A 27,023-nucleotide genomic window follows, 5' to 3' on the forward strand; every position below is an offset into this window, starting at 1 on the left:
TAAAAAGAAGTGTATTTAAGGGTTAGGATTTAATAAAAGTAATATTTTTTTATCTTTTTAAGATGGATATTCTTAAGTGAAACTGTTTTCTTCACTGTAAGGAGACAGTGAAAAATACAGTGACTCTAGTATATAATTTGATGCTGCTGCTTTAACTCATGCTAAGGTATCAGCAGTTTTACCCACCATTGTTTTTGCACTATCACTGGAAATACCCACCCAGTGAAAAGGTCAACTAACACTTAAGTAGCACCTTTATATTATTATGCAAATGGTTTTGACCTCATAGATGGGCACACCAAAAGAATCACAGGGCCTTCCGAGGGTCCACTGACTGTTCTTTGAGAACCACTTCCTAAACATCCAAGACATTTTGCCCTTGCCTACTGTGGTCTTTGCCCCAGCCTTATTAGTTTTATTAATGTGGTCTCCTAAATGATCTGTCAGTCTCCTTTCTCTTTCTCAAGAATTACCTTGCTAGAGTACAAATCTGATTGTGTAGTTACCCTTTTAAACTCTTTCAACATGCCCAGTACAATGGAATAAGATCTACTAAGTTCTTTATAGAACATCAAAGTTCGTTTATTATCATGCCTACCTTCTTAATTTCTGTTCTTGTCACTACTTGTTTCCTACTCTTTAAGCTGAACTGAATTTATTGATAATTCCTGAACACATCTTCATTTCTACAGTCCCATACATTTGCATATGCTGTTCCTTCCACCTGGAATACTCTCACTTCCAGTTTCCACCTATCCCTCCAACTCTGCACATCATTTTAAATCACCTCGTGTTATTACCCACAAAATTTTATATTTTAGTTTTAAAATTTCTATAGGACTTTAAACTGTTTTATAGTTATTTTGCTTATGTGTTATTTTCTCCCATTAGATTTTGAGCTGTTTGATGTCAGGAACTGTGTCCTTGTATTCCTAGTACTTACGAAGGGCAAGGCATATAGTAGTCATTTAATAAATGTTTGAGTATTTCAGTGAATTTCTTCTAACTTCTAACAGGAACTTCTAACACTGTTCTTGGATAGAGTTGCTAATGGATAGTAAAAAGGCCACAAATGGGCAAAGGGAAAAAAATATATATATATATTTATATATAAATTTGACCATAATTAAAATTCAAGAGAACATGTCAGTTTATTTCTGTTTCTGAAAAGGTGAAGTGAATTAAATTGTAGGTAAATGGATCACGTTTTGAAAAATTAACCTCCTTAATTCATTATAACTCTTTTCTCTAATAAATATGGGTTTTTTTTCTTTGATAACAGCATTCTTAACATGAAGGCAAAAACGCCAGGATACTTCTGTATTTCTGTTACTATTTAAAAACTACTATGGTAAAATATTAAGATAACCTTTTAAATGTGTCCTCTACATTATTTTATATTAAAACTTGGTTAATTGTGTCTTATATTTTGATCTTAGTACAGTAAAATAATACCTTACAAGGTTTTCTGTCAGAAAGGCATCTAAATAGAGGTCTTAACTTCGTATAATCTGCCTATATACAACCTATATCAACAACAAAAAACACTCCTTTAAAATAAAAAATTTTTACCAAGACTTCATAATGTATAAAATTTTCAAAAGTTAAATAAAAATTTTTATGTGTAAGAAATGTTATTGCCCACCATGTATTCTGCATAATGCATTGCGAGTATATAGATTAGGTGCAATCCAAATCACTTAAAATTTGTAAACTTCACAGATTTTGTAGATCATACTTCCATGCCCACTGACCATTTCACTGTTCATTAGCACCTGATTAAAGGAAATAAAATAATTTTTAAAAACTAATCACTTTGGGCCTCACTAATTTAGAATTTGTGATGAATGAGATGCTAGACTGACAGCTTTTTGTAGTCCATGGCCTGGATATTGCCTAATAAATTGAAATTGTTTACAAAATTATAAGGGAAATTAAATATTTAAGAGACCTGTTAAGTATTTTAAAGTAATCATTCCTGTGTAGTGAGTTTGTTGATTATAAATCGTGCCCTTAAAGCATATTGGTTGATTAAAAGCTATTAGTAATTGAAATTTCTCTGAAAAGATTCTGAATTAGTGAGGTGTGTAATATAGAATCAGATGTATATCTTTTCAGTTTTTGTAGAAATAACTTTGGCCAAAAATTACTTCTCAAGATTATGTTTTGAAGTTCTTCTATGCTATTGTATCCCTGTTGCTTTACATTTTAAAGAACTGGTAAATCCTCGGATCTGTCAGTGTTGTATATAAGTAAAATGAAATGGTACCTACTGAGATACAAAATGATTTCATTTACATGCTTCCTTAAAAAATGGATATTTTAATTCTACCGATTTAAGGAAATTATTGTTGTAAAATATTGAAAATGGTTACCTGAATTCAGAAATGGGTATATTAGTCAGTAGATTTATAGGAATAATAAATATCAAGTTGTATATTTAATTTGATAAATTTCTTTTGAAAATAATTCCCTTTTGTACCAATACATAGGGAGTAGAAAAACAAAGGCGATATAGTGATTTTGCTCATGAATCTGTTTTCCAGCATTCATTTACTACATACATTGTCATCTGTTTTTTTCTTTATTTCATAATTAATTTCAAAATTCAGCATTTTTTATCTAATTTAACATTTTCATATTTTTAAAGGTCCCCAGGTGCATCCAATTTTTCAGCTTTACCAAAGATCTCTCCTTCATCTCTATCAAATAATTATAACAACATCAACAACAGAAAGTAAGCACTGAATCTTAAAAACTCTTTGTTTAATTGATCGCCCTATTGTGGTTGCAAAAAAATCTCTTGTATCTAAAACTTAGGATAAAAGTCTTACTGCATTCAAATTGAATTTTTTTTAAATTACTGATCAGTTCTTCTAGGAGTAATTTTACAAGAAAGCACTATTCTAAACTTCTTGATTTAATACATCTACTACAATAATCCACTAAAAGAGAATTAAAGTACTTTCAGAATTTTACTTTTTAAACACTAACTGCTGAAAATATATATAGAAGTCTGTTAGAACTCAATTTTTTAGTAAGAGTATAAATTTCAGATGTCATTTGAGAACTAGATATATAATCACCTACAATACGTAATATTTTTTTTAAGTATATATCAGTGATTCTCACCTGGAAAGCATACACAAATTTTTATGTTTATCAAAAAGGCAATCACTTTTTCTTTAAAAAGGTTAGAGAAACAATTCCCTTGCCCCATCATGAATAATATTCAGAATCTCAGAATTTGTAAAAGTTACATGAAAGTGTATGCTATATTGCCATAGAAAAAGGTTAAAAATCACTTGGGCTTTACTGTAATGTCGGACATGGGTATATTACCTTGAAAATTGTCATGGTTTTTATTTTATAGAAAAGGATAAAAAGAAAGCTTTTGTTATTTGTAATAAGGGAAGAACTTTAATCTAGAAACAATTACCCTTTTATTGTTTCTTGAATATATACATTACATTGTGGTTTATTTTTTAGGATAATTGTATGTAGTTTTCCTTTTTTTTTTTTTTAATTTGCCCTACTTGTCCAGTTCATAAATGGCATCTGATTTCCCAAAGAGTAAATTTGAAAAGACTAAGGCTATTTGTGAAATAATTTTTAAAATAACATCATTAATTGAATTTATAGGTTTAATTAATTTTCCCTGAAAATTCATATCTGGGATGGGGAGAGGGCTTGACAAAATGATTTTAATGTACACCTAGATTATAAATACGTAAGAATAGCCAAAATAATTTTGGAAAGGAAAATGAGAAAGGATTAATCCTACTAAATATCACAGCCTCTGACAAAGATAATAAGAATTCAGACAGCATGGTAGTGACCCAAAAATACATCTACAGATCAGAGAAATAGAAAAGATAGTCCAGAAGCAGCCCCTTATACATTAAAGAATTTAATGTGATCCAAAAACATTGTAGACTAATGGAGAATGAACAGATTATCCAGGAAATTTTGTTGGGAAAATTGGATCACTATTGAGAATTTCTCTTTAAAACTTTATATTCAGTTGACCTTTTAATTGTTAGGCATGTAAAAATTAAAAGACAAATAAATGGAAAAAACACTTGCTACAAATGACAAAGGATAAATATTCCTAATATATCAAAGTCATAAAGATCAGTGAATAATTTTCTAAGATAAGTAGAAAAATGGGCAAATGATGCAACTGGCAATAAAAGCAAGGTAATTAAAATATATAAACATTTTAAATACTCAGATTCACAACTAACTAGAGGTATGCAAATTAAAACCATTAAAAATTCTATCTGCTTCTCTCCACCTCAGTCTCACTGGGAAGAGTTAATGATATTTATTCTTACAAGGATTTCATTTGAGTGGTTGGAGTATTAGTCCAACTTTTCTAGAAAAGAATTTACCATATGTATGTCAAGAAGATTTATTAATACATTAATTCCTTTTAGTAATTTATAAAAAGACATGTGTATCATAATATAACATTACATTATAGTGTAATAGTGAAATGTTGAAGACACTATGAATATCCAAAACTGCAATGTAGTGTGTTCTTTACTACTTAAAAATGTATGTTCACAGGCAAAAAAGTGAAAGAAAATACCCCTTTAATCTGGTTTATGTTTTATATGGTATCTTTTAATTAAATTCATCAAAAATAATATTTTCATGGGAGTTAAAATACTTCTTCTGTTTCTACCGATTGCAGATGCTCCCACATTTACTATAAAAGAACTCAGTTTCAGGTTTAACATATATTTATAGTTATTGTTTGGAGAAATTTTTAACATTGTAGACTGCATTGACCATAGACTGTAGTCATCGTGTTAGTATATGGGTTCTGGTGCATTTTTGTTTTTGTCATTTCCCTTCCATAGTAAAAATATGATGGTATAATCGGATCCTAAAACCTCTGACTGCAGAAGATAACTGAGAGAGAAATTGGAGTATTAAGTTTGAGATATGTTTAATAATTCTACTTCTATGGCTAGATTTTATTTTTAGCTGTTTATATTTGTTTATTTTAGGCACTAAAATAGTCCTTTCATTATAGGAAATTTTTATAGCAAATAGTTACTGAAGTACCACCATGCTTAAAAGTAAAGCTTTAACAATAAAGCTTACCTTTCTTAGTAAGGAATAAAATTTAAACATTTGTAAAATGGAAAGTTTTTTTTAAATTTTAATTTGAATCAACATTTTAATTACTTTTAATGTGAATTAATCTGAATTTGAATTACTGTTTAGTTTAATATTATCATAATTATTTCACATAAAATTTATTTCTTTCCATTCAACTTGTAGAAATGCATAGGAGTTTAAGACTGCCTATGGAAGTAGCATAATTTTTTTAATTAAATGTAAAATGGGTAGTGACCTTTTTTAGATTAAGTGCATTTTTGAAACGTCACATATGTGACTCTACAAGTACCAAAGTATATACTAAAATCAGTAGTTATGACTTACAAGTTTATGTGACATTATTTATAAATTCAAGACTTGAATTAAACTGATACATTACTAAAATAAAAAGTTTTCACTTCCAGAAATAAGGATATTGGTCATAAAGGTAACAAAGTATACTTAGAATTATTTCATATAAATTTAATAAAGCTTTTATTAAAGACTAATGAAGAGTCAATTGTTTATCCTAATGTAGTAGTTTTACCTCCTACTCTATACAGTTTTTGGTTTTGCCTCAATTATAATTTAAGTTCATTTTTAATGTGCGCCATTTCCTCTTTTTGTTCCCTGCATTTTTTTGTCTTGCTACATTTGCTTTTGATTAACACTGTCTTTGAAAAGTCTTTTTAATGTATGTATTGTCACAATTCTTGGCATTCCACATCAGAGCACATTTCTATTTTTATGTTAATTCATTTAAAACTCTTATTTGAAATGGAAATGACTCCCTATAAGAGATTAAACTATGAAAAAGAACTTGATTTTGGAGACTGCCAGGGCTAGCCAGCCATATGGCTCTTTGCAAGTTACTCACTGAAAGCATCATTCATTAACTGCAAAATGAGCATAATTATAGTTATGAGGATTAAATTATAGATTTATAATACAATGTCAAATATAAGTGCTAATATAATATAAGTGCTAATATAAATTATAGATTTGTAATACAATGTCAAATATAAGTGCTGAAATTTGTATAGAAAGATAGGGCTCAATTTTACCAAAAAATAAGTTACTTTTTTCAATGTATCTTCATTTAGGATGATAGATTTATAATACAGAATTAACATAGTATAATACTAAAATTCCCATTAAGATTACAGGCATACTTATTTATTTTTGCAAAACAGCACCGCCATAGAGGATAAGGACTAGCTTGTCACCTTTCGGAAAAAAAATAGTCATAGGTCTAGGTTTCCATGTATTTAGTTGGAAACGTTTTAAGAACTCCTGGTTTTGGTATTCTCCATGACTTACTTTAATATTTGATTTAGGAAGCACGTAACAGGTGGGTTATAAGTAGCCAGTCAATATAGTGTTAAAATATTTTAAATTTATCAGTTTTTATTATTGTCATTGAGCATCTAGACTGTCTCAGTCTTTGGGCCGTGCTTGTATTTACTCTGTCACTTAAACTGAAATGTAGATATCCTTTAAGATTCAAATTTTAAAAGACAAAACAAAAAAAAACCTGCTTTTGCAGTTGAGTTTTTGTTCAGTTCTCAGTAAATTAAAATCCCTATCCCAGCAAATTCCATCCTGTTGCCACTAAGAAGAGAAGAGCTTCCAGCATCCATTTGTGTTACTTGTGGCAGACATGGCTATATGAATATATACTTAAGGAATAAGCATGTAAATGTGCTTTTTTAGGCTTTTCACTTGCCTCTGTGTGTGTGGTGTGGTGGGGGGGGGGAGTGTGGGGGTGTGAGCATGCATTTGAGCATACTTTCCCTGTGTACTCTGCTCAAAAAAATTTTTTAAAGATTTTATTTATTTATTTGACAGCGATCACAAGTAGGCAGAGAGGCAGGCGGTGGGGGGTGGTGAGAAAGAGAGAGAGGAAGAGGAGGAAGCAGGCTCCCTGCTGAGCAGAGAGCCCGATATGGGGCTCACTCTCAGGACCTTGGGATCATTACCAGAGCTGAAGGCAGAGGCTTTAACCTACTGAGCCACGCAGGTGCCCCAACTCTGCTCAAATTTCATGTTAATTTTATATCTGGTATATGTGTGGGGTTTTTTAAATGTGGAGGATGTGTAGAAAATGCAGGCCTTTCATTTTTGTATATAGAGACCTTGATTTTAAGCACTTCTTTTGGAAATTAAAAAAGAAAAACGGGACTTAGCTTTTGTTACATGTCCTCAAAATTAGATTCAGGAGTCCAGTCATCAATCACTGAATGAACATATAGGTGTCTTATATTTTAGTAGTTATTGGGAATATAAAATATGAATCATAAGATTAGTGATCTGCCAGAACAAAAGGTCCTTGAGTCTATTTTTTGTTTTATACTTTTTTTTTAGTTTAAAACAAGTAAATACAATTACAAGTCTAAAAGTTCTAGAATAGAATTGATCAGGTTGCATTTCTTTGTGCCCTCCCTTTTTTTTTTTTTAATTATCAGGATAATTTGCTTTTTGAGTCTGGAAACTGGTCTTTTTATTTGTGTTATGGGTATGTTCTTAAATTATGTGAAAATATTAGGTTGGCCTTGTGTGTATAGTTTTGGGTTGAGGTTGTTTTGTTTTACCTGTGAAGCTTGTTGAAGGGTAGGTGTGTGTGTGTTTACTAAAGGCTTTGTGGTAACTAGCAGTAATACAGTTCTCTTAAACTGTTATAATAATAAAGTATTAGTATAGAAGCTACAGTATGAAAAATTTGAAATTATAAGTAAAAAATACTTCTAAAAAAAAATACCAGGAATAAATTGTAGCTAATTGAGATTATCAGGGTTACTGATTCATCATGTTTATTTGTAACACTCTATTCTTTTATTTGAATTGTGATTTACTTTTAGTATGACCTTGATTCTCATTCAGGTTTGCTCTCATGAATAAAAAAAGTGATGATTGAGAGTATGGCTTTGAGTTATATCTAATGTGTCCATTGTAAATATTTTATAAGATAACCAATATATTAAAAATTAAGGGAGAATTCATCCTTTCCCACAAAATTACTGTTTTATTACATGTAGAAAGAAAGAGGGACAGTTTAACCTACTGAGTTTTCTTTGTCTTAAAATTACTCTGATTCTCTACGGTTGAAAATTATTTGCCTTTTTTTATGATTAGTATTTATTATGCTGATAGTCCAAATTATCCTGAGGTTATATTCATCTAGGTAAAAAAAAAAAAAAACTAAATTATTCTAACAAACTAGAAAAAGAAAAAAAAGCAAATACTGGAATGTACTTGCTTAGAATCATTTCTGATCACCCCAGGCTTTTTTCTGCATTTGATTACTAGATTTTGCTGGTCTAGCATAGAAACTATAAATAGAATCTTCAATGCATCAGACCAGTGATGTCACAGAGGCCTTGGAAATCTCTGCTCTCACCTGTAGCTAAAGTACAACTCCTCCTGTTTCTACTGTTCTCATTCTATTACAGTAGCAGGACGTAAAAGGGACATAAATGAGATGATTTATTGCTGCGGGTGGTGTTTAAAATCTGAATGTTTTAAATTTGATGGAGCAATGAAGAATGGAGCAAGCTGTGGAGCTGCTCCAGCTAATCAATGGTAGAAAGATATAATAGTGGTTTGTATTGGTTGGTGTGGCATATGTGTGCAGTGATTTTGTTGATTGAATGAGAAGTATCTTAATTAAAGGGGTTATTTTCATTAGGTTCATATCTTTAAAAGTATGAGATAATTTTTTAATAAAAAATTTAATGACTGGCCACCTATCTCAAATTGGTTTGAAGTACTCTGTTCATATAACAATTTTTTAAATAATTGACTGCATTATGAAAAATATTCTTTTGTTTTCTTCTAGTGTGAAAAACTCAAATTATTGTCTCCCATCATATACTGCTTATAAGAACTATGATTATTCAGAACCTGGCAGAAACAATGAACAGCCAGGCCTCTGTGGCCTAAGTAACTTGGGAAATACGTGTTTCATGAACTCAGCTATTCAGGTAGGTCATTCCAAAGTGAAATTCACATGGAAATCAGCAATAAAAGAAGAGTAGAGTTTTACGTATCAGAACATGAGTATTATATATGTTTTGAGAGTTTCTGTTTTCATGGAAGATTTAAACATGCATATTTGAATCATTCATTCTAGTGCTAATAGGATATTAATCATGTTCCTCAGTTAGGTGGCATATGATTGATTACCACATGGTAGAAGATTAAGTATCACTTACACAAAATATAATTTCAAACAGAAAAGCTAGACTCTCTGAAAAGAAAAAAAAAGTGAGATCACTCCTTTATATTTTCAGTACAAATGTCACGCTTTTTTTGGACATTGGTGGGAATCTTAGAGAATAAATCTTTTATGGTCACCAGTTCTTTAACTCTAAATAAATTTATTTTTAAATCGTTTTTTTAACCTTAATGTGAAATTTAAGATTTTTTTAATGAGAAAATTTTATGAACTTCCTTTTGCATACATATTTTAACAAATCACTTTCCCTTAAAGATGTTTTTAATTTGTGGATATAATTGATCACTTCCCCTTTTTTCCCTTTATCTCTCCATGAAGCTTCCCTTTTCTTCCTGCTCTGTGTACACCCTTTTACAGCTTATTGAATGTTTATGTCTTTGATTGACTTTGAAGTAATGAGATATATATATTTCTTAATATCACTGTCACTAATTATAAAATTAGAAATGGTTATTTCATTTTATTTTTACAAATAAAATTCTGTACTTCAGAAAGTCCAAAATAATGGTATACTATTTTTGATAGTTCAGTTTTAGCCTTTGGGGGGATCCTTTTTTTGTTTTGGAGTGGTTTTGTTTTTTGAAAATTCAAAAATTTTATTTTTAAATCTGTAATTTTCTGTTCTCAATTCATATTTTAATACTGAATCTCCTATGCCTAGGAGGCATCCTCCAAAGATAGTAGATTAAAATGCAGAGTATGGATTAATTAAGGACATTATTACAACTTTTTTTCACTATCTGAAAATAGTATAGGACTTTTTACCATCCAAAATCCAAAACTCTAATAATTCCTTTTAAACATTGGCATTAATATATTTGTCTCCTAAGTTAACCATTGTCTTTACGGTATTCTTGGAAAATTAGTATTTGTCATAACTGTCTAGACCAAGAATTGGCAATCTTTTAGAAATGCCTAAATGATATAATTACTTAATTTGTGATTTCTTGGTTTAGAGTTGATCCACTCAGAAAATAGCCTTTATGCTCAAGCAGATACTGTGTAAGGGTTCATAAACTCTTCCTTTAAATTTTTGATGATTAATTTATGCTTTAAATGAACTGAATTGAATTAAATAAATTGAATTACTTTATTCAAAATTATTTTTCTAGGATCCCAGTGCTAGTTAAATAAACAATTTTTAAAAATTTTTATCTTTATATTTCTGGGAGAGGAGAAAAGGAACTCATCTGAGAAGAGCAAGCCAAAACGTACTTTTTTTTCTGGCAGCTATTTAAATAACAAAGTAAAGTGTGTGGGTACTAAGCTTTCAGAGAAAGGAAGAGACCAGACAGATTGTAATTTTATTTGGATATCTGTTGGACTATTCTACCTGACCACAGAAAACATCTTTAGTACCATCTCTGGAAGATGTTTTATATAAATGGTATGTCAGTACCAGAAAACTCTTCTTGTATCACTAAATCATATTAATTTTTAGATCACTCCTATCCTTGCACTGCCAAAATTATTTTGGTTCTAGACACTTTATGAAACATGAGAGGGGGTTTTTTTTTGGGAGGGGGAGGTGATTAATCTAAAACCAATCTTGGTTCTTTCTTATAAGGATTAAGAAGATACTTTAACAGCGTAGAATTAAATCTGAGACGGTCAGAAGAGAACAAGAGTTAATATTCTTGCTAATCATTCAGAAGCGGCTCTGGCTTTCATTCAAACTGAATTCCTTCTAGGAGATTATTAAGTTCTAGTTTCCTATGCCTTTGATACAGACGTACTAGTGTTTTGTCTCCATATGGTTAACTATAATTCCTTAAAAAATGAGTATTAAAATTAAATCTTCTAATCACTTATGTTGGGTTAGATTTGGCATTTGTTAGACCTTCTTATATATGTTTAAGGTATCAGAAAATTCATTCTATTAGTTACTGCCTCACTTCAAAACTATTATAGTTTTGAATTTATAAAGTTATAAAGTTTATCAATTTAATGCTGATCCTCTCAATATATATTACCTTTACATGTTCCATTTCGAATGAAATTAGAGCCATGAGGGTGAGGTTTGTAGAGATGAGGGTGATAGTTTGTTACTTTCTGGTATTAGTCATAAAGTAAGAAAAATTTTAGATGAAAACCTCCGGGGTTTTTACATTTTAAGCAGTGGATATTATTTCATGTCTGTGTCTTGGCTAGAAATTGTACTTTTGCTGAAATTAAAATCTCTAATCACCTTGGGCAAGAGAAAAAAATGAGTTTTTATTTTTGCTACTTTTGACTTTTAATTCAAATCCACAATTAGGAAAGCTAATACTTCATTTTATTTTCTTAAAGCTTTTATGATTTTTGATTGATTTAGATGTTCACTCTGAAGCTGAGAATTCATCATTAAAGGGAATACAAAATGATGTCAGTAGGCTTTATCCCTGTTTCATGAACATGCATGTACGTCGTTAGGTCCACAGGTGAAAGGGGTTAAAGAGAACTAATAGAGTAGATTCTTTTTTTAAATAATTTTTTTAGATAGTTTCCTCAATTATCCTTTTTTTTTTCAAGTTTCCTTATAACTTCTCTGAAATTGAAGACAATTCATGAGCTTCAGAAAATATCTCTGCTGATAATTTGGATTTTATTATAATTTCTTATAGTCAATAATTCTTAAAAAAAATACGTAGACATTTTAATACCTTGGGCAGTATGATTATTGATATGCCAAAAAACTTTTTGTGGAAAGCATACCTACTTTTTGTATGTGAGAATGGATTATGCTTATTAACCCATCAGTAGCCTTGAGGTAAAGAAATCTTTTTGACTACTTATGGTTAAAAACTAAGTGGCACCAATCTGAGTCTGATTTTAATATTATTAGTCTTACTGTTTAATTATATTTGTATTCAAGATTTTCTCTGAAGTAATAGTATGAATGAGTATTAAACTTTTTTGATGATAATAGTACTGTTACATAGTTTTAATTTATTAAGTTAATATTTATTGAATATGAAACATATGAGACACTTTTAGACACAGATCCTGTGTCCATGAAGATTATAGTCTAGATACTGTGGTTTTCACACTTTTTGCCTTTTAGTAAGGACATCTCTTTTTAATTATTACTCTGAAAAGTTTGATTTTATCCTCAGTATTTAAAGAGATTTAGCGAAGTTGCTTTGGTTGGGTAAAGGGTATAGAGTCCCACCTACTGTCTCTTACTTTCCTTAATGGCCGTGGAAGCATTCTCATGGGATCCCAGGACTCTAAGAAAAACAGTCTAAAAACTATAGTATAGGAAGAAAAAAGAAAAGAACACAATTAAAAAGTAACAATACAGATTAGGAGAACAGTTTATGGAGTTATACTGCCTGGATTGAAAACATGTCTCTCTTATTTATTATCTTTGTTACCCTATAGAAGTCATTTATCTGTGTTACCCTATAGAAGTCATTTTCATTTTTCACATCATATGAGGAAAATAATGGGATCCGTATCTTGGGAATTTTGTTAGGTACTAAATGAGGTGAAGAATATAAAGTTCTTAGGATAGTGACTAGCACATCATAAATCAGTAGGAAGTAGGTTGATGTTTTGTCTTGTGTTGTTTTGTTTCAATTCAAGGAGCTAAGCACAGTAACCGGAAAAAATCTAATTTTGATAACCATTGTATTTGTTCTCCTTTTCTGGAAGTCTCATTTCACTTGGCTTGTACCTAGTGATGAAAAAAGAACTAATCATATTTTTAATTCTTTTTCGCTTAGTAGTATTGCAGTAATGGCATTTATCATCTCCATTTTTGAACTGTTTTAGTTTAACTCTCCCCAGGCAAACTAGTAGGCAAGGAATACAATAATGTAGAACTGTTTGTGCATATTCAATCTTCAGAAAACACAAAATTCATGATTTCAGGTCCCTGGCCTCAGCCTCCTGAGTAGTTATGATGGCAGGCATACACCACTAAGTCCCAGTGGTACAAATAAGTTAACAAAATAGTTTTCTAATGCCCTAAATCTTTGAGAGAATGTCTAATTTTAAAATTTGCGTTATTGGAGGTAATTTTAATTAGCATCAGTTGAGTAGATTCAGGAGCACTCCAACCCTTGTCTTTTTCATTGTCAAGGCCTAGGAGGCTCATGATTGGCTTCCTGGAAGAAGCAACTCTGCAGATGGATTTGAAGCAGGGGAGTGATATGGTCTTTTCCACTGGAAAGCAGCATGGCGTAAGATGGTTGTTTTCAAACTCTTTACTTGGAAGTATTAGGACTCTAGGAAGTCATTGAAAAAAATGATAGTAATCAAGACTCTATTCATTATTCCTGTCATACAGTGTAAAATCAGTTGGGATTTCAAGCATTTTTAAGTCAGGGTTTTTTTGTTTGTTTGTTTTGTTTTTTTTAAGATTTTATTTATTTGACAGAGAGAGATCACGAATAGAGAGAGAGAGGAAGGACAGGCTCCCCGCCTAACAGAGAGCCCGATGCAGGACTCGATCCCAGGACCTTGAGATCATGACCTGGGCCGAAGGCAGAGGCCTAATCCACTGAGCCACCCAGGCAGCCCCAGTTTATTTTTTTTCATGGTCTGTTGGATTAGGAAAAAATCTATTCAGTCTATTCAGTAAATTCTGAAGAATGTTAAATAGAAAGCTTAAAGCTTTTTAAAAAAAACTTAAAAGAGAATGAGTAATGCTACACCGAAATAACATTTTTTTAAGGAAGTAGGTTCTTGGGACACCTGGGTGGCTCAGTTGGTTAAGCCCCACATCGGGCTCCTTGCTCAGCAGGGAGCCTGCTTCTCCCTCTGCCTCTGCCTGTCGTTCTGTCTGCCTGTGCTTGCTCTCTCCTCCTCTCTCTCTGATAAATAAATAAAATCTTTAAAGAAAAAAAAAAAAGAAAGGTTCTTATTATATTGTAAAACAGTGGAAAAGTCATTACTAAAACTATTAATTTCTATGTTGTAGTCCTTTATCATTTATTTGCATATGATTAAATTTAATGCTGTTCTGCTGTCACCCTGAAATACTCTTTGCATTTATTGGAACACCAATTCTTTGAAGTCCAGATTAACATGAAGTTTTCTAATTTCATTCAAATCAACCAAATTTATAGTTAAAAAATGGAAATAGTTTTCATCAAAAAAGGAATCAATTAGCCCTTGAGACATAAGCATTTTAAAAAATAGTTTAGGATTTTGAAGAAAATGCCTTCTGATAAACTGAGAATATAGCTAAAAATTCAAAACTTCTTCCTAGGGCAGGCTTTTTAAAAATTATAAATGACATGAAATATTATATTAGTTTTTGTATACCACATAGTGATTTGATGTTTTTATACATTACAAAATGATAACCATGATAGATGTAATCACCATCTGTCATCATACAAACTTATTACAAAATTATTAACTATATTCCCTGTGCTGTACTTGACACTAATCCAGGAAATTAAACTCAGTTATTTGAGTGTCTATATTATGTGCCAAAAATTACATGGCACTATCATCAAAAATGTGTTTAATCATCTATTAAATGACAGCTCATTTGGGTCTTCTTTCCATTTTGATCAAAGTAAAGGAATGGAAACGGCCTTACTTATACTAGAACCATTCACTTTCTCAATACAGGTGCTAATATTTTTACTTTTCCCTTTGTTTGAACTAGGGTAGGAGAGAAGTATTCCTTCTTTTAGAAAGAGAAAGGGGGCTGGAAAAGCAGAACCTGAATTCTCAGGCATATTTGGAGAAGAGTGTATATATATCATAGTTCTCTAAGAAAGAGTTTTCATAACCGGGGGAGAAATGGTATCTCTGAAAGCGTAACTTGCATCTATGTAACTTGGCTGTTTGTGATTTCTTGTCACGAAGACATGCCTGCCTTAAGACCGAATACTGAAGGGAATAATCTTATTTGTTCGTTCTTCACATTTTCTGAATTAATATACAAGTATCTCTAGGATTAATGCCTCTATTTCTGAATTAGTATAGACTTAAATGTTTTATCTGCCCCTAATTCTGTAAGAGAATGACATGAATATAGATTAGAGAAAAATGCAGGGATTATTTTAAGGAGTTGTAAATAATTATACCTGATTCTAATACAGAATTGTTTTTACATTGCTCTGGCAGATCAACACCAATTTACATATACTTACTAGGTAGGATTACTTATAGTGATTATACCTTATGACAGCAGTTAATATAATCAGACTGAATATCAATTTTTTTAAGATTTTTTTTTTTTTAATTTTTAAGTAATCTCTACGCCCAACATAGATCTTGAACTCACAGCCCCGAAATCGAGTCGTAAGCTCCACCAACCAGGCCAGGAGCCCCTCTTGTATTGATTTTAATAATTGTTTAAAGGATATTTATTTGTAGCTAAAGGAAAATGTAAGGAGCGCCAGGGTGGATCAGTTGGTTCAGCATCTGCCTTTGGCTCAGGTCATGATCCCAGGGTCTTGGGATCAAGTCCCGTGTGGGGCTCCTTGCTCAGCGGGGAGTCTGCTTCTCTCTATGACTCCTCCCTCCTTGTGTGCATTCTCTCTCTTTCTCTAAAATAAATAAATAAATAAAATCTTTAATAAATAAAGGAAAATGTAAGAAATGTCAGTCTGTAATTTATAATGATAACTACACATTTGTTCCCCTCCAAAAAAAAAAAAAAAAACCACCAAAGGGAACACGGTTCCAAATTTACTTCTGTCACCCAAAAACCAAACAGTTTATTTTCTGGACATCAAAATGCTTTCTAAGATCTATTTCCTCCCTTATTAAATATACACTAATATCATTCAACACTTTAATAATTAGAAGGTTCTAAAATATGTGAGGCTAATATTCTAAGTTTAAAGTTGCTATTACTGAATAGTGTCACTAGGAAAGATAGGATATTGGTGTGATTAGAGCCTTAAAAAAAGGAAAGACACACTAAATCCCTCTTAAGGGCTTGTTTTATTGACTTTTTGTTTGTTTTAATGTATACATTTAAATTCTAGTGAACTGAGGCTGTGCTTTATTTATTACTAAAAAGTTCCTAATCTGTTAGACTTTTTTTTCTTTTGATGTCATTTATCTTTAAATCACCTTTCTAGGGGCACCTGGGTGGCTCAGTGGGTTAAGGCCTCTGCCTTCAGCTCGGGTCATGATCCCAGGGTCCCCTCTGCTCAGAAGGGAGTCTGCTTTCTCCTCTCTCTCTGCCTGCCTCTCTGCCTGCTTGTGATCTCTGTCTGTCAAATAAATGCATAAAATCTTTAAAAAAAATCACCTTTCTATTTTAGTTTGTGAGTAGAAATAGTTTGTGATTATGCTTATTGCTCATGAACAACTTCATTAATGTCAATTTGCAAATAATTGCTTAGTTCAGTATTCTTTTAATACTATATTTATGGAAACCAGTTATTAAGTATTATCAATCAGTCCTTACGGTGATTTGTAAATTATGCTGTACTGGGTAGGGAGAGGCTCAGTGAGTTGGTTCTGAAAACCATTGCTTAATTAATAATATCTCAAATAAATTACTTGGGCACCTGGGTGGCTCAGTTGGTTAAGCAGCTGCTTTCAGCTCAGGTCATGATGCTTGGAGTCCCAGAATCAAGTCCCACATTGGGTTCCCTGCTCAGCAGGGAGTCTGCTTCTCCCTTTGGCCTTCTCCGCTCTTGTGCTCCCTCTCCCTCTCTCATTAAAATATAAACAAATAAATAAATTTTTTAAATGACCAATTCTCAAAGTCATATTAAAAAATTAGAAACCCAGTAATGAACCTGCAGCCTCTGAGAACAGCACTGCCCTTCTTTACATAGTGCAGGTTTTTCATATCATTGTCACTTTCTTAATTTCCTCGTCATGGAGGTCTCTCATTTAAGGCATAAAGTATCCTTATTTTACTGATTAGAAAATTGAGGCAAGGAAGGTTTAAGTGACTTTTCATTCACTAGGACAAGTTAAAAAATGAATTAAAACTGAGTTATTACTCAAACATTCTGAGATGATGTGTCTTTCAAAATTTACTTGTCAACTTGTAAGGAATGCATAAAAATGTTTTATTGTGGTCAAATATACTTAGCAAAATTTACTGTTTTAATCATTTTTAAGTATGTGTTTCAGTGGCATTAGATATATGCAGGTTATACAACCATTAACAGTGGTTTTATGTTTATGTCAAATATATGGCCCCTTAATTCAAGATGCTCCCCTGAAATACTATAACTGTTGTACAGATCAAAATAGTTTCCTCGGAAGTTATAAACACTCTTAACTCATTTAATAGTAAGAATGTTCAAAACATTCTAAGAACTCCTTTTGGAATTACATTCCTTTTTCATAACATCACCAGTAGGTGTTTTTCTTGCTTTGATGATGAAGTTGATTTTCAAAAACCTGAAGTTATTGAGAGCATTGTCCTCAGAATATTATAGGCAATCAAGCTGGGTAATTTTTTTTAAAACAAATATACTTATGAAGTCATCCATTCATTTACTCAGCACTTAGTTACTGAGGGCCTACTAAGTTCCTTTCACTCTCATAGGTACTAGTTGCACCATTGTAAACAAAACAGTATCTGTTTCCATGGAGCATAGTCTAGTAGAGAAGATAAACATTAAATAAATCATGAATTATGCTAAGCATCATCCAGAGGAAAACTGAGGTGCTCTGAGTAAATAACAAGAACTTGGAGAGTACCTGCTTTATACTGGGTGTCTTACTCTCCAGAAGTAACATTTGATCTATGACCAAAGAATGGGTATGAGTTAGGCAGGTGAAAATTGTAGTTAGATGGAGCAACAACATGTGCACTGCCTCTAGGACAGGCAAGTTTGAAGAACCAAAAGGTGAAATAATATTTGAGGGGGAATGGTATAAAATCATTCAGAACCTTGTCTACTCCATATACAGTAGTAAATGCCTTTGCAGCATTCGTGTGTGTGTATTTGGGGTTTTTTGTCAGTCTGCCTTCGCCTATTTCAAGCACACGCACAGATGCATGCTCACACACACACTTCGTGAGCTCAAGGCCTTTGTTTTACTTACTGCTCTAGCCCCATTTATCTGTCTGCCTCCCCCCCACCTCTCTCTCACACATGCTCACACTCACCCATGCTCTATGAGCATAGGAGCTTTGTTTTAGTCACTGCTCTAGCCCTATTACCTAGAACAGTGTAGACACTCAAATTAATGAAAAATGAGGGAAGTCACATTTGTCTTTAGTTTCTGGCTCGTGCATCATAGTTCGAACCGTTTAATGAAATCCGAGTGATGGTAGGAGGGGCACAATGGCAGAAGTAGATCTGGGGTAGGGAGATGAATATGAGTTAACTTTAAGCATATTCAATTTGTGATGCCCATGAAACATCCAAGTTAGATACATCATTAGCAGATGGATATTCTGGTAGGGAATACAGACCAGAGACTTAGGTTAGTAACAGAAATATGGCTGCTTGTAGTGGTATTTAAAATCAGGGATGATTGCATCTAAATGAGGGCATCTGTGAAAAAGAGGTCCCAGGACTAAGCCTCACAGTACAACATTTGAGTGGAGGAAAGCTACTACTGTTACAATGGGAGAAAAGAAGATTGTTTGCAAGTAGTTTTGGCTTCCATTGTCCTAAAAATACAAGGCCCAGTTATTTGCTAAGAATTAAAGAGTAAGATTGCTTGGCAGTACTGAAATCTCATTTGAGGCTGAAGATCATCAATTCAGAACAGTGGAAATGTATTCACTTGAAATTTTCTCTAGCAGTGTTCAGCTGCATGTACATAGAGTAGATGACTGGGTTCATATAATAAGTCATTGGGTTCATCTAGGGTTGGAGAGAAAAAGGGCAAAGGAATTAAGAGTTACTAAATTAATTTTCTTGTTTTTATTGGGCTAATTTATTTAGCTAAACCAATAAACAACCTTTGAGTCTCTACTGTGTGCCAAGCACTATTCCAGCCAGTCGTAGTAGAGTTGATAGTGTAATGAAGGAAAAAAGACATATAAATAAATATGACACAGTATGTGATAGGATAGAAAGCATGAACAGCTAGATGTTGTGGAAGCAAAGAAAAGAGAGCCTTTGGGAAGTAAGGTTTCGCCAAAGAGGTGACTTCTGAGTCGAACTTTGACTTGTTTGGTAGAGTACATTATTCATAATGACTTCTTTTTTGTTCATTTGGTCATAAAAAAAGTAATGGATTACCAGAGGTACAAATATAATATTATATCTCATACTTCCTCCATATTTTTTTCCACCACAGAAATCTCTACATTAGAAACTTATTTTACCATAGCAAAAAACACATTGTTTATACCTAAGTTAAAAACATATTGGCCTCCCCTGTATGCTAAATATTGATGCTTTTTTATATGTTTGCCAACTCTGAAGAGAAGTACCTGAAATATTTTGAGCAATGACAATATCAAGAGAATAAGCATATGGTCTCCTAAAGTAATTATATCAATGTTGATGTTCATTTGAATTTGAAGGGTTTACTGAAAATCACAGCTTTATAACCATGTCGTGTATAAAATTAAAACACTGTGGCCTTCATTTAGAGATATTTTGCTTTGAATATAAACTGAATCATTGATACACATATTAATATAATACACGTGTATATACATCATGTATAAATGAATATATATACTTTTTTTAACCGATTTGTTATATAATTGAGGTATTATGAATGATTCTTCAGCAGTTGCCCAAGGCCATTCTAAGTATGAAATACAGAAAAAGCTTTCAGCAACTGTTTTTAAAAGAAATTATAATTTTTTTACCAAAATGTTCCTAATTGTTTATAAGGAATTTCTTAATAGTAAAATAGAACATATTTTAAGATTGTTCTTATCCTCACTGAATACCATTCCTAAAGTGTCTGTCTCTTCATGATTTTACCACCATCTCCCTGGGGACCTCTGTCATCTTTCCTGAGACTTGTTTTATCAAGCATCATATCATTGTTACAGACTTTTAACCCTACCTCTTCACTGTGTTTCTTTAAGCATATATACACGGTCAAGTCTTTTTTCTTTCTTTAAGGGGTCGGGGAGGATAGAGTGAGGAGGACTCTTGATCTTGAAAATTGAAAATAATGGCCTGTGCTTTCTCCCTATTTTTTCATCTCCCATCCAGTAGTCCTCTGCATCATCACAAGAGTAGTTACAAGCATAGATTTTAGAACTTGATTGCTTGGATTTAAATCCTAGTTCTGCTACTTGGTTGTATGATCTTGGATAATAAACTTCTTATTAGTTTCTTCATCTATGAAATGTAGATAAATTGCTTAAGAATTGCTTGGTACCTAGAAAAGCATATGTAAGAATCAACTACTGTTACATCATTGCTGTGACAGTCATACCACCCCATAGAAATTGCTTTTGATAAGGTCATTCTTGACCTTCTGTTCGCAGAGTTCTTTGTAGTGTTTTTACCTTTTAGAAGTTGGCATCCACTTGAACAAATCCCAAACCTGTCTCAACCATAATTTTCCCTCGTGAGTTTCCCTCAGTATATAACTATTAGATGGACATTTCTGCCTAGATAATACCACACTTAAACTAAATATGTCTGCTAGGACCAAACATATTCCCCGAAGGAACCTGATCCTTTTATCTCGTATACTCCCTTATAGTTGCAACTATCCACCCACTAACCCAAGCCTGCTTCCTCCTCTCTCTCTCTCTCTGCCTGCCTCTCTGCCTACTTGTGATCTCCCTCTGGCAAATTAAAAAAAAAAAAAAAAATCTTTAAAAAAAAAAAAAAATTCAGACATTTGCTGTTATAGTCCAGTAGTTTGAAAACCTTAAATACATCTGCCTGAAAATTATAATATTGTTGGTGGTGAAATCATTATCACAGAAGCTTTCAAAATTTATATTGCAAGTGGATCTTCTAATTTCTACTTATAGCATTTAATATGAAAATTAGTGATCTTTACATAATCGTGATTTTTTTTAACGTTTTAAACGTTAAAAAACTTGAGACTTGTTGCCCAAATCCTGTTCATTCCACTACCTCTTAATGTCACGTATACCCGTCTTCTCTTACATTGTCAGTACACTGTTTCAATACTTGAGCATCTTTTCTGTGAACTATTGAAATATATCTCTAACTCATATCTTTGTTCCTTCATTTATCCTCTTCCACTACATTTAGTACACTGATTCCAGAGTAGTTGTTTTAAAATGAAAATACAATTATGTTATCTCTTTGCTTAAAACTTGCTTCCTGTCACCTTAAGGAAAAAACCCAAATGGGACCCCACCTCCTCTTTGGCCAAAACTAGAGGTTCTTGGAATTTGTTAAGTTTCAGACTTCTTTGTGTATACTTGTTTTCTCTTCCTTTTCCCACACTTCTACCTCTGCCTCCCTTTCCTCTGTCTCTTTCTTCTGGATAAATACACAATCCGCAGTGAGAATTATGAAAATAGAGACTGTGTTTGAATGTCTTTTATATCCCCAGTGTTTAATATAATGCCAGATAATAATACATCGAAACAGTGTTTCTCGCAGGGTGTCTATGAATGAGACGGCATGGTTAGCAATAAAATAAGCATAGAAATTAAGCATAAGTGATCTAAAATTTTTCTAGCTTTTTGTCAGGATAATTTTATATCTATTGAATCTTAATAAAAAGTGGGGATTTGTTTTTTGTATGTCATTTTTAATTATTTCTAGTGGTTCATTTTTATTGTATTTTATGAAAGTATCAGTCTGTGATGATTTGGAAATTTAAAAAAATAAGTTTTTTCACACAAATGGTTAGAGAAAATTTGCATTAGAAAATATACCAGAAATGCTTAGAACTTGACCTGGAACAGATTAATGTTATTTCTGAAACTGTCTAAACTCCAAAAGAGCACATTAATTTTAAAAAGAATTATAGCATATAGTATCTGTCTTTGCTTTTTGCAGCTGAAGAGTCAGAAACCTACCAGTATATATAAAGTCTAAGAAATACTACAGCTTTATGCTCCGGCAGTGTAAGCAATCTGGTAACTCTTGGATTGGGCTGCCATGTTAATCACAGCTTGGCCGAGAAACCCCCACTACCATGCAGATAGTTTCTTGAATGAGTTCACAGTGAACTATAGGAAAAAAGCCTTTTAGAACATTATTTTTATACTCTTATACTTTTTATACACTCTTGAAATAATGATCATCTTTTCTTAACAAATATTTGTTGAGTGATTAGATAAATTTAAAGTTCTTTTTTGATTTTAAAAAATAATCAGAAACCTTCATAGTTCATGCTATTACATGGTATTTAAACTTCTGTTTCAACTCACCTGAAGTATTTATAGTCAGTTTTGGGCCTAATGTAATGAAATGATGCAGAGAAGTATATGACATGGTGGTTTCCCTTAATGAATGTAAAAAATCAGTTAAACTTTGTAGAAATTTTCTGCTGTCCTTTCCTGTATGCCTTCACAGAAAAACTAAAAGATCACTGAATCGCACAATTCATAATACTCATTTATTAAAAAATGTTTCTTTACAGAATATCATGTGCAAGGTACTGAACCACAACATAAAATTTTAAAGAACCATTGTTTTTATCCTAAATCCTTTCTCTCGCTTGACTAAAATAGTGGCATTTATTTCTCTGTGAGCCATTTTTGTATTTTAAAAGGGGTAGAGCAGATATAATAATATTAAAATTGAATTTATATACTTTAGTTCTTTAAAATAAATATAACTTACATTAAAGTTTATTAATATTATTAGAACCATTTGTTTTTAGCTTGCTTCCTATAAACTGAATTTTAAACATAAAATCACTCATTAAATAGCTGTTACTAAAAAAAAAATTCATGGGCGCCTGGGTGGCTCAGTGGGTTAAGCCGCTGCCTTCGGCTCAGGTCATGATCTCAGGGTCCTGGGATCGAGTCCCGCATCGGGCTCTCTGCTCAGCAGGGAGCCTGCTTCCTCCTCTCTCTCTCTCTCTGCCTGCCTCTCTGCCTACTTGTGATCTCCCTCTGTCAAATAAAAAAAAAAAAATCTTAAAAAAAAAAAAAATTCAGACATTTGCTGTTATAGTCCAGTAGTTTGAAAACCTTAAATACATCTGCCTGAAAATTATAATATTGTTGTTGGTGAAATCATTATCACAGAAGCTTTCAAAATTTATATTGCAAGTGGATGTTCTAATTTCTACTTATAGCATTTAATATGAAAATTAGTGATCTTTACATAATCGTGATTTTTTTTTAACGTTTTAAGATTTACTCACTGCTAGTAACAGGGTAGTCTTTTTGAGAAACTTAGAATTCTCCTCCCTCAATCCTATAGATGAGAGAAAAATAAAGCACTGATATTTCTTTGCTAGCAAACAAAACATTTCCCACTAATTTTCCTGGTTCCCAAAGCTTTCATAATTCTTCATTGAGTTTAAGTAGTGTATGAAGAAATCTCATAGAATTTGAAGGAAAGGGTAACAGCAGGAACTTTAAATGAAATTTAATTTTATTTAGGTCTTAAGCATTGTGCCCAGATTAATGACATACATTAAAACATTAGAACAATATCCTTGTCCAATTCAAAACTGCTGCCTTTGAAACTATTTTATGTAAAATTTCAGTATTTCAAGTTGAGCATATGGCAGTGCTCTCTTCTCTGACTAGTTGGATGGGGGAAAAAACAGTTTAAAGTTTTTTAAAAATAAATGAATTAAAGTTATATCCACTTACATTTTATTTACCTAAATATGTTTTTTAAAGAAAGCTTGAAAAGAGATTGGAAATAGACAAACAAAATAAAGCAATTATATTTGCTTTCCCAAAATATGTGGAGAAGTTTTAGAATTGATCTCTCAGATATGAGATTTACCTTTCCTAGGGAAAAAAAGTAACAAAAAATAAAATATATCTCATTTTAAAAATTTACTTGATGAAGGTGTAGGCTTATATTTACACTTCTTAAATTGTAAAAGTCTACATCACACTTGCCTTTCTTAGCCACTATTTTTTACAGAACTAGAGCCAGTATCCCAGTATTAACAGAAACCTTCAGAATTATACAATACCTTTTCAGAATGTTTATACTGTTGTCATGACAAAGTGAAAAACAATAGCATGTCACATCTGAAAGTTCTTATTCCATCTAATCTTAAAATCCAAGAAAAAAAAATATTGGGTTATTCTAAGGTTACTTTAACCATGGATTACTTCAGGTTTTATTTTTAAATCATAAGATAAAATGGTTTCTTCATTTTAGATTGGGTTTTTATTTTTAGTATTGGTTAGTTTGAAGGTTTAGCTACCTTTTTTAAAGGGATTGTGAGTGGCATTACATTTTGATCAGTTGCAGAATGAGTTACACAACTCAAAGCTTTAGGTAATCAAAAATTAAGTTTGTTTTCTTTCCTGTTCTAGTTACCGGTTTACTAAAATAGTGAGCATACATGATCACTTGAAAATTGGGCTTCTGGAGCACCTGAACAGAAAGGGAGTGGTTCATATTCAGCATTACAAAAGACAACTTTCTCTTTTTGAAGGGGATTACTTTGGCTATTTTCCAGGTACTGGGGAAATTCCAGATTCATTACAAAGTTATTGGGATGGCTATTAATTATTCATTTCCTAAAATATGTTGATTACAGACTTGAGATTTTGTTATACAGTAGAACTTTATTTCACTTTCATCAATTAAAAAAATGATGTAGAAATTTATAGTGAAATACAAAATTGAGACTTACATGGGTCACTTATTTTTTTCAGAGAACTTTAAAAACATCACTCTTATTGATCACAACATTTTTAATGGTAGAACTATTTGAAAATAATGTAAGAGCAATAGGATTTGTACATGTGTGTATAAGGAAAAGTTATGTGCAGAGCATGGTAGCTTTTCCAACTAATTAAATAATGAAAGAAAATTCATAACCTTACATAATAGTACAATTTTAGATGTGTGGGAATTTATAACTAGAGAATTTTTCATAGAGAATTATTATTTTATGAAATAGTTGAATGATACATGCATTCTTTTTAAAAATAGTTCTTCATGGTGGCAGTGGTTAAAGTTCTATAGTTGAACCATATAGCAGAATGTCCACTCAATGAGACATTAGATTATTTAGAAGAATTCTCTTTAGAATTTCTATGTCTAGTTCTAGGTTGAATATTTGGGGAAGAGTCTTTATAAAAATCTATTTCCAAATATTTTTCCTTTACATATCTTTTACTTACATGGATTGATCTTGATAGTTTGGAGCATTCACAATAGCTGTTTTCCTTCAATTAGGAAAGTCTGCCTAGGCACTATTTGGACTTTCATTTTTTGAACTTACACAACTTTCAGATAGGTTATAGTTCTATAATGGGGTGCAATTCAGATCTCTTTAGTGTTTTCCTACTGCTCTCAATTTCTCTAAGGACTGCTTCCAGTCTTTCTGTCATGTAAGTTTTCATTCATTCAGCACACCTTTATCAAGGTATGTGTAAGGCATTGTGCTTTAGACCCTGAAGTACAAAAGTGAATTAGACATGGACACTGCTCTTAAGATAAGTGTAGTATAAGTGAGGTCAGGGTGTAGAGTTAGCTCAGAGGAAGGAATATTATTCTTCCTTGAGGTGTTGAGGAAGATGTAATGTTTGTAAGAGATGCTGAGAGGAGTGTTAAAGAATGAGTAGGAATTTCTTTACAGGGGGAAGAGTTTTCTAAGAAAGGGAGGAGAAATAGAACATGCCGAGTTTCAATCTTAAAACATTAAACTAAGGGCTAACTATGTCTTAAGATTCCTAATTCAAATTCACATTCAAGAATATTCTTTATTATTTGGAGTTTCCATTTAAAATGCATCTCTAAGCACAAGTAGAGAACCACAGAGCCACTTTCAGGACAGGTGCTTAGCAGTCATGTCTGCTTACAAAATGATAGGCTTGCCACCTACCCAGGCATTCTCATTCCTCATGGATCAACAATTTTTCATATTTGTGAACCTTCCAGTTAATCAACTGGTTGTTTTATCACAAAGGCTGATAAACAAATGAATGCCAAAACTAACATGTACTAAATATGAAATTCAGTTTTTTAATCCTTAAATCTTCAATTGCTTTTGTCAGTTTCACACATTATTAACTTGCCTAGGAATCATAAAAAATATTTACGTATAGAACTATTTAGCCTAGTTAACAAGTACATTTTTGCTTGTTCTTTATGAGTTTTTACTTACTACTCTCTTTTCCATTAAGAACTGAAACTACTGGTATAGAATCCTTTTTCTTCATTCTGATTATAGCTTTATTTTTAACATGGTATTTGACAAAAATTCTACCCAGTTTTAGGAACAACTTTAGGAACCATTATGATATAAACAAAATGTGGTTTAAGATATGTGTCTTATGATCAGTCACATTACCTCATATTTGGACTTTACTTTTTTTGGTGATGAGTTGCCAGAGGCAGTTCTCCTTGAAATACTGAAGTACTGGTACTTGTCGTGGTAGGGAGTTGAAATCTGAATTAACAAAGGTGATGCTCAAAATGGCATGTGACTGGTAGAATGTCACAAAACTCCTAAGTAGCCACAAAAATAACATACAAATAATGTTTCTGTAATTTCTTTTGTTTTTATCATAGATTTATATCTATATTCTCAGATTTTACTAGGAATAACCATGCATGTTAATAAAGGATGAGTTTTGTTCTGTTTTACAGTTCAAGTATCATTGAGAGCAAGAAATACATCCACATAGGCGCACAACACATGTGTGATTTCAGGTCCATATTATGTCACTCAGTAGTAAAGT

General features: G+C 32.1%; 1 protein-coding gene across 2 annotated transcripts in view; it reads left to right on the forward strand.

The window, feature by feature from the left end:
• USP15 (ubiquitin specific peptidase 15) overlaps positions 1-27,023 on the forward strand; it is a 112,303-nt gene that overhangs the window by 61,608 nt on the left and 23,672 nt on the right. Inside the window, exons 7-8 of one of the 2 annotated variants that reach the window (XM_044228849.1) lie at positions 2,651-2,737; positions 8,948-9,092. In XM_044228849.1, the coding sequence (XP_044084784.1) occupies positions 2,651-2,737; positions 8,948-9,092 (232 nt within the window). The remainder of the gene's footprint in view (positions 1-2,650; positions 2,738-8,947; positions 9,093-27,023) is intronic. The other variant, XM_044228850.1, reaches the window with a different exon arrangement.

Source organism: Neovison vison, chromosome 12, assembly GCF_020171115.1.
Source record: "Neovison vison isolate M4711 chromosome 12, ASM_NN_V1, whole genome shotgun sequence".
Taxonomy (NCBI): Eukaryota; Metazoa; Chordata; class Mammalia; order Carnivora; family Mustelidae; genus Neogale; species Neogale vison.